Source organism: Anastrepha ludens, chromosome 4 (genome assembly GCF_028408465.1).
Source record: "Anastrepha ludens isolate Willacy chromosome 4, idAnaLude1.1, whole genome shotgun sequence".
Classification (NCBI taxonomy): Eukaryota; Metazoa; Arthropoda; class Insecta; order Diptera; family Tephritidae; genus Anastrepha; species Anastrepha ludens.
Window position 1 is genome coordinate 32,335,146 of NC_071500.1, and position 12,443 is coordinate 32,347,588.

A 12,443-nucleotide genomic window follows, 5' to 3' on the forward strand; every position below is an offset into this window, starting at 1 on the left:
GCTGGGTATGTGTATGTGTGAAAGTGTGCATGGACTTATTTCCCTGTAGTTCGGCCAGTGGCAAGGTATTCATTACTCCTACCACTTTTTCCCACTATGAAGCGCTAAAGTCCCGAATTAAAGTGTAAGACCCGAATTAACGCCGAGCAAAAATACGAACTGCATCGCAGTTGAATTGGCGCGTCAAAACTTTTTCTTCTAGAAAAAACAAAAACATATGAAAATTCATAACGAGCAGCAGTTGCCAAAATTACACTAACAAAAATGTATCATTCAAAAGAGTGGGGACGTGAAAAACGCAAACAAAAATGAAAAAAAAACATAACATTTAATATAAATATAATTAACTTAAATCTAATATTATTTATTGTGCTTAGTGTGTGGCGTATTAACTACACCGTAAAATTCGACTTGAAAGAATTTAGAAACGCATCAATTTAAGGGGGTATTCTGTTCTAGAAATTTGGAAAAAATCAGTTTTTTTTTTGCATATTTTCAAAGTTTAGACCTTAAAAAATATGCGCTTCAATGGATCTTTCAAAATTCGAATTATTTTCGGAGATACAGCGGATTTTGTGACGTAGCGCCGGCCGAGTGGAGCGAACCGCACAATGAACGGCAGATGTTACCGGACGACTTGAGGACTCGTTCTTTCCAGAAAATCTTTTGTATCCTAACAACCTTTATTTATTCTATACTTATATATATACTTTATACTTCTTAATATATATATACCTGGAAATATATCGCCGATTAATCCAGAGTGAGTAGTAAATATTATGATCTAAGTTATTCTATTGGAATAGTTGCTCAAACTTCAAACGCGATTTTTTCAAAACTACTTTTTTTGAGATGTTCATCATGATATCTCGAGTTCTACTTGACCGATCGCTTTGAAGTTTGATAAGAATTTTTTATTATAGGTACATCTGTCTATCGCGCCTGCCTTGGATTTTGAAAAATTTAAGTTTGAAGTGTTTTTAAAAAATTTGAAGAGGTAAAAAAGAGGGTAACAAATTTTGTTTTTTTTTCAAGTTGACGCCATTTGGTGAATTTTTTTCTTTGATTTGGCGTAATCCGATAGCGCCATCCTAACTAATGAAGAATTTTTTTAATTTGTTTGTTTTAGATCACTACAAGGGTTGGAATCATGTCAACCATGGAGCACCGTTTTTTATGTAGCCCCCACTCCGCCGGTCTGTAATTCCAAGATTTTTTTTGTTTTTTTATTATTATTTTTATACTTTTCCAATATTAATAAAAACCATGAAAAAATGGATGGTAAAAATCTTTTTAATTTTTTTATCTTAGTTTTAAAAATACCTAAAATTAAGGTGTCTAGACCAGAATACCCCCTTAACATTGAATTTGAATGAAATGGACGATTCAAGACCTCCCAGAATGTTCGGAAATGGCAAGTTTTTTGTTCTTCCAGTGCCATTATTATACTAAAATAAAGAAAAATAATAATAGTTAGACAGCGAAAACAGAGTTTGGATGGATGCGAAGAGCGCAATAGCAATGAAACCGAAGAGGAATTGCCCAAAAAAAGAATGAAGATTGTAAGACATTGCAAGGAACCGTTATATAAAACATTAATTAAGTTATTTTCACAGACTCAAACGAGGAATCAGCGCACGCACGGTGCAAATAAAGCCTTCAATGCGTCATTGCACCTTAAATGCATTGTACAGTGGTACAACTTAGATGAAATTTTTGGCAAAACGAGTTACAAAAAATTGAACTATCTTTTACGTATCCTTAATGCACGAGCTTCCTTTGCAATGTTATAATTGTGAAGCCTTTCCTTATTAGCATCGCAATTCTCAACACCTAAAGGACCTTACTCAATAATAGACCTTTCGAGGTACGCCTATTTGCCTATTCTCAGAGCCTAGAGTCTATAGCGCCCGAGAGCACGCGACTTGCAATGGCATCTCATTGTTGAAAGGGCATAGCAAATGGACTAACCTCTGCCACAAAGAGGATGCCAATTCTCAAGCCGAACTAGAGATGTTTAAGTTTGATATACTTGCGTGTGCTTGGGAGTGTGTGTGTGATATGGATTTGAATGTGAAACAAACTGTTTTGTAGTAATATTAATTTCAACTATAATTACTAAAACTAAATATGTACGACAATCAAAATTAAATTAATTTATAATTAACCTGAAGTGGGTGTAGACAGACGACAGCACAGTTGGGAAAACTTAAGTTTTAATAATGTTGATGTGTTAATGTATAGGTATTTGTTGTTGTTAAATTTAAGGATTTTCGGGTGGCTCATCTGGTGTTAGTAGACTTTGCGGTGCATTATCGAGTTCGGTCAATACCACCGATGGGAATTCGACATGCACCGAATTCGAATTCGAGTCTTCTTCGAGTACGTTCGGTGACGGGCGATTTCCCGGTAGGAATTCATCCAAATTTGGAATATATTCTACAGTTACATATTCAGTTGGTGGCGGCATTGAAGCTGTCTCTGGTAAAGGTATTTCAGCAACCTCTGCAACAGCTTCGACAGCTGGAGCCACCACCATAGCTGGTGCAGCTATAATTTTAGTCAATTCCGTTATGATCTTCGCGTCTTGTGGTTTTTCTTCCGCACCAACCGCTACAGCTGTTGGTATATTTTCATCCCCAACTGGAACATCACCTTTGCCAGCAAATACCGATTCCATTGTATTATTATTTAAATCTATCGAATTCGCCGGCTCTTTGGTTGTGTTGGGTGCCAATGTTATAGTAGTTGTTGCTATTGCATATTCTTCATCCACATTTTCACTACCAACACCATAGAAATGCTCAGCGTCACCCGTTTCATTCGTTTCCAAAGTGGATGCCGGGAGCTTTGTTGGTGCTTCTAAAGTTTCTACTTTGTCGTTGGTAATTGGTTCGGCTGTAGTAGTAGTTGTTGTTGTGGATGTCGTCGTTGTTGAGGTTGTAGCTGTTGCAGAGATTGCTGATAAAGGTGCAAGAATGAGTGGTTTTATTAAAGGTGGCAACACATCATCTGCGCTATTCAATGGTTGATTCAGTAGTGGCACTATGACGACCGGCTTTGCGTTGGCCAATACTTGTTGACTCAATTGTGTTGGTATAATCAGTGGATAATTGTTCACGAACAGCATCGGCAAAACGGTGCAAACTTCCTGGTCACTTTCGAAGCACTGCGATTTGCCACGTATGCGCGTCTCCTGTTTCAGCATAATGGGGCATAGTTCGTTAAGGCGATTGTCACAGAGTATTGGATTGTCTGCAAATGCAAGTGCAAGTAAAGATTATTAACTATCGAGAACGAGAGGGGAGATGCTGCAGAAACTCACCATCTAAATACAATTCCAATTTGCCAGGAACATTGTGATTCATGCACCTCGTTTGTGAAACTAATTCGGAAGAAATCGATGATATTTGGTTGCTGGTGAGGTTGGCTTGACACAGTACGGGCAAACCATGGAAATCCTTTTCCAATCTTGTTATATTGTTGTAAGCTGCCTTTAAGATCTTCAGATTCGGAAGGAATGTCTGTAAAACAAAGTAAAAAGTATCGATTATTGATACTGATTAATCAATCTTTAATTTTTGAATCACTTTTTTTACGCAGATTTGCAGTAAGGTTTTACGCTTATGAGATAGGCTGCGTTTTAGAACTATTAGGTAGGAGCCCTGTCAGGGCAAAGGGATATAAATTCACATTTTATAGGAACTACGGACAGTTGCAAACTCATACCTTTTCAAATATTGGGTATGGGAATAAGTTTCCGCGCTCGCAAAAGAGGTTCCGCTGCTGATACTATTTTTCTGTTCGCTCTAGTAATATGCTGGTGACTTGTAGATGTATATGTCAGGTCTCGATCGCAGTAGTTGACATGCGTCTGAAGCGTAAAGATACTTTTTTATCTGACGTCAAAAATGGCTACGTTCGTCCCGAAAAAAAAGCATTTGCCCCGTTAAATAAAACTTGTAAAGAGTGGTTTCGACGCTTCCAAAGTGGCAATTTAGATTTGAGTGATAAAAATCGTGGAGGGGTACCGAAAATATTCGAAGGTTTTCTGCATCGCGTTATCATTGGTGATGAAAAATGGATATATTAATATATGATAGCCCTAAGGGTTGAGAATGTTGGAGCCTGCCAGGTGAGCCAGGTACATCGACAGTGAAAAAAAAAATTCATGCTTCAAAGGATGTGTTGTGCATCTGGTGGGATCAGAAGGGTGTCATCTATTATGAACTCCTTCAACCGTTACTGACGATCGTTACTGACTGCAGCTAATGCGTTTGAATCGAGCTCCCAAGGAAAAGCGGTCAGGATGGGACCGTAGGTATGACAAACTAATTTTGCTGCATAACAACGCCAGGCCACACGTTGCTAAATCAGTCCAGAAATATTTACAGGAACTAAATTGGGAAATCTCGCACCACCCGCCGTATTTCCCAGACATTGCACCTTCCGATTAATATCTGTTCCGACCAATGCAGTCAGCCCTTATGGGAGAGCGGTTCACTTTTTAGAGAGTATCGCAAACTGGCTCAATGAATGGATGAAATCAAAAGAACTCGAATCTTTCGTCAGAGGAATCCGTATGCTGCCCGAAAGATGGAGTTAAGTTGTAGCTTCCGAAGGCACATACTTCACATCATATCATGCATTTAATTTAATTTGAATTTAATTGTTTAAATAATTCGTAACTTTGGCTAAGATAGGACGGAAACTTATTCCCATACCCAATAAGTTCTGAATGAAATTGTGGGATGCGAAAGTAACTGATCTTCACAAATTCATGAAAATTCTCCAACTGAGTTAAAAATTTCCGTGGCATTTTTGAAAACTACTTCGATAGGAATTTTGAAGATAGAAAAACTAAAATAAATAATTGGCGCGTACACTTCTTTTAGGTGTTTGGCCGAGCTCTGTTGTGGCCCTTTGTGCCTGAAGCCTAAAATTGGAAGCTTCTGATGAATCTGAGTAGCTCATCAGGTTTTTTGTTGCATATCGCTAATGGATTGAGAGTCGCACAACTTAGGTGTATGAATGAGTCTTCGCGGGAACTGCACATTCGTAGAGGAAGTGCTCTGGATTTTCATCATTCAGTTCCCAAAAATGGCAGACGTTTTTTTTCTACTAATTCTATAATAGTTTCATAAAATGATAACAAAAACTGTATAGTCTTGTTCCATATCGTTCGCAAGTCCTCTTTATCCAGGTTTATTAACATATTTGATGCTCTTCTGGAGCATATTTTCATACATTCAAGCGGATATCAATGGCATAGAAAGTAACAGAGAATGTCTTCGAAGACGCACAGCTTCGACTTTAGTCTGAGCCTTATTTGCACTGCATTCTCACATAATAACATCTAATCTTGCTGAGGAATACTTCTCTATCTTCAATGAGGCTACCATACCATAAAGGTCATGACAGCAAAGAACAGGCTGACTTCCTAGCAAAATTACGAGCTACATTATCAAAGCCCGCATTAAGGAAGTTATAAAAGAAGACTGGGAAAATAGGGAGTTCATACGACACTGGACGGAAAGTCAACAGCAGTGCCTTCTTTCCGGAAGAGCTTTAGGTGGACTCCTAATTCCTTTGTAGAGGTTTGTAGGTTTACGAATCTTTACTAGATACTATACGGAACAATACTATAGTCTTATTATCGTTCTAGGAAAGTAGGATTAGTAAGAACAAGCGTCTGCCGTTTTTGCAAACTGGACAATGAAACGTCCGAGCATATTCTCTGCGGATGTGTAGCTATCGCAAGATGAAGACTAGCACACCTATGTGATGTGACTTTGAATCTATTGATGATACTGAATAACAAGACTGAGGAAGTGCTAAAACTCATTAGAAGCCTCTATTTATAAGCTCACGGTCAAACAATTAAGTTATTGAATCTAAACCAACTAGCAATTCTGCTTTCCGAATATGGTAGAATAATTTTTTTTTTTTTTACCCATAATCCAAATTTTTTCTACCTCAGTGTACTTTTCTAAATACCATATGTCCATATGGATATATACTCGTAAAGGGTGATCAGATTGAAGGTAATTTTTCCAATAGGGTGTTTTTTGACAGATCACCCGTGGCTACTGTTAAACTGAATACATATTTTTTTCAGTATTTCAGCCATTCAAGAACAGCCTTAACATCCATTGAAAACAACCGTTTGGAGCGGCCTATGAGCTGGAGGAATCATCGGCCTACATTTCTTCAAAGACGAGCTGTCGCAAATGTATCAGTGAATGGCGAACGCTAACGCGCCACAATACTTTCTGATGCCTGAAGTCGAAGCCCGTGGTCTCCACAACATTTGGTTCCAGCAAGACGCCAGCAACATATAGCCCACAGCCCGTGAAATAATGGATTTACCGCGTCGTCGTTTCGGTGAGCAAGGACCAGTGTATTGGTCACCAAGATCGTGTGATATCACACCTATCGACTTTTATTTGTGGTGGTATATAAAGTCTAAATGCTTTGTGGCTAAACCAGCTTCGATCGAGGCGTTGAAAGCCAACATTACTAAGATTATTCACACGATACCGGGCGACAGATCGAAGTCCTCCAGCGAGTCATTCAAAATTGGTGTTTACGGATGGCCGAATTACGGCGTAGTTGTGGCCAACATTTGAAAGGGTAATTCCTTTAATCTTAAAAAATAAATGTCATGAATGGTTCTGCACAAAAATAATAAAGATTGCCCAATCAATTTGAAATTTCATTGTTTTATTTCAATTTAAAATTCAATACCTCTAAATTGATCACCCTTTATGTACTGTATAATTGGCGCTTACACCCTTTGTTGGGTGTTTTGACCGAGCTCATGGCAGAAATACGCTTGGAGCTTTGCTATTGCCCACCGAGGGGCGATTGCTATTAGAAACAACTTTTTCTTCGTTTTGGTCTTTCATCGAGAATCGAACCTACGCTCTCTCTGAATTCTGAATGGTAGTCACGCACCAACCCATTCGGTTACGGTGGCTGTACACCCGCGAACACCCTTTTATGGGTTTTTTGGCCAAGTTCTACCGAGTTCGAACACCACAATGCGTCTTGATTTTTTCTCACAAATGGAGGGACCTACAGTATTACCCCGCCTCCAGCCGGCGGATGTGACGTTTTTTCATGGCAGAAATACACTTAGAGCTTTGCTATTGCCTACCGAGATGCGACCGCTGTTTGTGAAACGTTTTCTGTCCTTTGGCGTTTCATTTTCAGGCACTACCGAAGGGTAATCACACACCCACCGAATCGGCTATGGCGCTCCTATATCGCTGTTACAATCACAGTTTACTTACCCTTTCCATTTCCTTGAGCGTTAGTAGTTGATTATGCGACAAATCTAAAATCTCCAGCTTCGCTAAACCGATAAAGTCCTCCGGCAAGATGCGTTCTAGCTGATTAAAAGACAAGCTTAATATTCGTAGACTGTTCAAACCCATTAGGGCGCCATCTAAAGACTTGAGCTCGTTGTGATCCAAATTAAACTCGAACAAGTATGAATTCTGATCGATATTGTTTTCCTGATGGCCGGTGAGCCGCTTGATTTTGTTGTTGTTCAACATCAAATGACGCAACATAACCAAACCACGTATCTCACTCATTGAGAACTCTTCGATTTCATTGTAAGAGATATTTCCGCGATACAAACGTCTCAGGGGCAATAGTGAATTGTTTAAGGATTTTATGTGATTAACCGAAAAGTCGATATCCTCTAGCATTTCACATTCCAAAAAATCATCTTGTCGCAGATATTCAATCTCATTGTTGAAGGCATGAAACTCATTCAAGTTCTTGGCGTGCTTGAAAATGCCATCGAAAGTGCGTATGCGATTGTGTTGCACGTGAAGATTCTCCAATTTGTGCATGTAACGCATGCTCTCTGGCAGGCGTTCCAGGCAATTATTTTGGGCCATAATCAATTTCAAACGATTTGACTCGGGCAATTCATCATCCAAGTTGCTAATTCTATTCATATTGATGAATAACGATTCCAATTTGTCAAGATGTCGTAGAGTGCCATTGAGGTTTTCAATTTGATTGCGTCCAAGATGCAGAGTGACTAGGCTGGTTGGAAAGGCGCCCTTATCCAAGCGCTTTATATTGTTGCTAGGCAAAAAGAGATTTACAACCATTTGTGTGCCCTTGAGATCATCCTGCAGTACCGAACGTATGCGACAGCGTCCCATGTCAAATGTTTTCACAATTGGCATATGATTCAACATGTGCTTAGGGATTTCTTCGAGTTCATTGTCGCCAACACTGAGATACTCCACATTTGATAGCCCACGAAAAGGTAATTCAGGCACCGATCTAAAAATAGGCAAACAAAGACGAAAAAGAAGAAATATTAATCGAAAATAACCAAGGCAAAGAGAAAATGGTGGTGATAAACTTGTGCATATGAATGGAAAGCTTTCGACGCCAACAGCGCGTTCACGAAACCAATATCAGCTTAAATGTACGTATGTATGTATTGTATGTTTGTAGATGCAATCTGTAAATGTGTATGTGTGTGTAATAAAATATGGTGTCTATAAATTACATGTGCTCGCATACTTATGCACACTGTTTTCAACACAGCTACGAGTAATATTGAAATTGTATAGCGGTAAAATAGCGGAGAAAAAATATTCCTACATTGAGTAGATATTGAAAACGGAGTTATTTCTCATAAAACTTCTGCTCATTTTGTACATTTTTAGCCACTTTTCAACCCTTATATCCATCATTTAGGCTTCCAAGTATGAAAAGAATCAAATTATTGATGAAATGCGCCACAGCTTAGATCACCTAATTTCAAACACCTTGATTTTCCCATTCTGATTCTTATGTTTTGCAAATGATCAGAGTACTGCGATTTTATTTACTGCTAGTTATAAGTCACTCGGTACCGCCACCGCCATATGCAGCGACAACGCTAGTGCTTCCACTGCGCTGCACATTTTTTTTTTTCGGGACAGACTAGCGAGTACAGCACTCAGACAACATTAAGTCCATTGTACTGCACTCGGATTTCCTTTTTAATTTTCTTTGAATCTACTAGACCTCCGAAGAAATCTGAGTAGATCTTGTGGTGCCAAGGAGCCAAGGTGGTTGCTTCTTAACACATCAGTGCCAAAGACCTCAAGCCTGATTCGAGCGAACGCCAGGCAGATGCACAGAAAGGGGTCCGCCGTCTCATCCTCCTCCCCACATGCTGGGCAAAGTGCACTGTCTGAGATGCCCATCTTTTCCATGTGCTTCGCCCATAGAAAGTGACCCGTCATCAGTCCAACCAGCGGCCTACAGTCCCTTCTGCTTAATGACAAGAGGAACTGCGACAGTCGGTCGGGCATAACAGGTAACATTTTTGTCCATCTGCAGCCTCTCTCGCCCTGCAAGGTTCGCTTGTGGGATAGAGTAACCCATTTGCTAGCCGTAACTTTGATGGCTGCAGAAAGGAATGGCAGAACGGGCTCCAGGCCAAGGAAGTTGGCCTCAGCGCCATTGTAGCTAAAGAGTCAAAGATCTTTTTACCCGCGATACCCACGTGTCACGGGAACCATGTTAGTATCAAGATATTATGTCTGCCGACATATCTTAACCTGGATTTTCAGTACTCAACCTTGAAGTGGATGAAGGGCTGTCCAAGATCATGAGCGCAGCTTTGTTGTCGCTGCAGACACATACAGATCTGCCTCTCTATCTGTTTTCCACACCAAAGCTCATCGCTTCTTGAACAGCATACGCCTCCGGTTGAAACACTGATGCGTGCATCCCAGGAGAGAAATATAGTTTTGTCCCGCTTGATTCCACGTAGACACCAGAGTCTAAACTGAGCTCGGTCCTGGAGCCATCCGTGAAAATACGAGAACAGTGTTTGTCGAGCTCATTTTCAGAGTTTCAGCCTCTGGCAGCACCTTACTGTATCTCTTGTCAAGTACGATGGTACGGATGGCATGGAGACAAGGAGCATGGCGAGGATCGTTGGATCGAAGTCCATACATTCTCTGCTGTCCAAAGACGGACAGGGACCGTACTAATTCCCATTATGTTTCAGCCTGCAGATGGCATACATGGTCTCTTCTTGGATGAAAACATCAAGTGGTGGTAGACTAACCAGAGTAGCTAATGCCGGGCCGGAAATAGTCGGAAAAGCTCCGGTGCAACAGATGGCCACAGTGCGTTGCAGTCTCGATAAGCTCCTCTTGACTCCCACGAGAGAGAGTCTACTCATCCAGACCACTGATGCATAGGTGATAATAGGTCTCATCATAGCCGTGTAGATTCATAGGACTTTGCTAGGAGAAAGACTCCACGTTTGTCCAAAAACACCCTTGTGCTGCCAGAAGGCTGTGAGTGCTTTGGATGTCTTTGTTTCCACGTGTGACTTCCAAAGGAGTTTACTACTCCAAGATATTTGGTTTCTTTGAAAAGCTCGATTGTGACTCCTTTTAGCTTAGGCAGAACGAGTCCATCAAGCTTCCTCCTTCTGGTGAAGAAGACAATACCAGTCTTGGTAGTGTTTGCCGATAGCTCATTCGCACAGCAACAAGTGCCAGTCATATCCAGAGTTTCTGCACTTTCCTACAGATGTTCACAAGCGAAGGGCCTGTTGCCAAACGGGCAGCGTCGTCCGCATATGCTTGTGCGTAGACTCCCGCTTCGTTATGCTGCACATAGTCGCAAGCCAAATAAAATATCGCGGTTTCTGAAGTTGTTGCAGCTGACACTGCCGCTGTGCGATTTGTCTCTTATCAAACAAACTTGCCTATTTGCTTTTTTCGTAACTTTTCTATGATCCATGAACGTCAAATAACTCATAATGATCTCTTGTTAAATTTGTGTTTTTTTTTCCGCGATACATTGTTTTGATTAAGATCCATATCAGTACTATACCACTTATATACTCGTATGCGGTCAAGTGTGAGATTGTAGCTTTGTTCATGTAAAAATTCTACAGTAACTTACCAGTAACTTAGTTTCCGAGAGCTCCTAAAGAGAAAAATATCAAAGCAAGTACATGCAAGCGGAACCAGTAATAATTTCCAAGTTTTACGAAACCTGATTAAATTGTTGGCGGGAAAAATCACTGAACGTAAAAATTTGTTCAGTTGAGCTACGTCGTATTAAATAAAAAAATAAAAATAAAGCAAATAAAGTGCACATTTAAGAAAATGCATCACTTGATTTTTTTTCACAATAATTTGTTGCATTTCATCATCGCTGCCAGTTAAAAAACATTCCATTATCAATCGTACTGTTGCGGCAATCGCAGATTTCTTCATATTTGCCTTGCTTCCGTCTATGCACGTATGTATGTATATATGTATGTACATATGTATATTGCCAAATTAGTTAAGAACCAAGCAGTACAAGCACAAAACACAAAAGATTCCTTCAATGTGTTCGCTTTGTATGCCGAAAACTGCAGCAATGATGAGTGGAGGCTGTGGTTCAGAGAGGCACACCCTATTTAACTTCAAATAAGCTTTACAAATTTTATCTATTGTAAATTATATTTACTTATATTCTCCATTTTAATCACCATTTTTATTTAAATTTAGAGCTTTGACTCAATTCGCAAATTGACGACCTGAAAAAAGCGGCGTGCTACTTGTGGAGTGCCAGACTGGTACTTCAATCATTTTTCCCTCGACCTGAAGCGTAAGTGTGTGCTATTATCCACAATCGTCGAGGTTATTCGTCTCTCAATAAATTCTATACCAAAAGCCTCCGATCGAAACTTAGCGTGTTGAAGTGTTTCACCTTCATCAATCCAGTCAATGTAAATCGGGTTATCCTGTACGCCGACTACATTCAGGTATGTGAATCATAAATAACTACCCGTCAGATTGTATTACCTAGTCAGCATTTCCTCTTGTTCAAACGAGCAAATACCTGTCTAGATCTCCTGTAATTGAGGGCAATATAAGCTAAACCCACATTCAGACTCGCGATGAGGTATGATATAACAGGTTGTGAGCTTCAGAAAGCCTGTTCTGAGCCTGATTATTATAATGAACATGAAAAAGTAAACATTTTGAAGTGGTTAGAAGCTTTCATGGTAGCATGCGTATTGTAAACCATATTCTATTTTCCGTCGTGGCTTATTTTTCTCTGATCTTACGATGATTAAAGTGCTTGCGCAAAAGCATCTTATCCGAAATGACAAGCTTCGCAGTGTTAATGAAACGATTTGAAGCCTGGAGATCTGGCGCGCAAGTCCAGTGCTTTGGAATGTATAGTTTTTTTCAATCGTTTTCGAGGACGATTTCAATGAAATAATTTTTCCGTATTTTTTGAAAGTGTGTTCTTCAAAAAGTAAAGTAAATTAAGCTTATAAATTCAAATCTACGAAAATCAATACTACCTTGAAGAGTTTAAAATTTTGAAGCATTTAAAAATGTGAGTGTGGAATTTTCCAATGTTTCCGTTTATTTTTTAGGCTGCTGTATGCATGC

General features: G+C 39.7%; 1 protein-coding gene across 1 annotated transcript in view; it reads right to left on the reverse strand.

Annotated features, from left to right (window-relative positions):
• Nucleotides 1-1,034: 1,034 nt before the first annotated feature.
• LOC128861513 (leucine-rich repeat protein SHOC-2) overlaps nt 1,035-12,443 on the reverse strand; it is a 70,291-nt gene continuing 58,882 nt past the window's right edge. The window contains exons 3-5 of the mRNA XM_054099695.1: nt 7,296-8,310; nt 3,326-3,524; nt 1,035-3,255 (exon numbers count right to left, since the gene is read on the reverse strand). Of these exons, the coding sequence (XP_053955670.1) occupies nt 2,264-3,255; nt 3,326-3,524; nt 7,296-8,310 (2,206 nt within the window). The 3' untranslated portion in view covers nt 1,035-2,263. The remainder of the gene's footprint in view (nt 3,256-3,325; nt 3,525-7,295; nt 8,311-12,443) is intronic.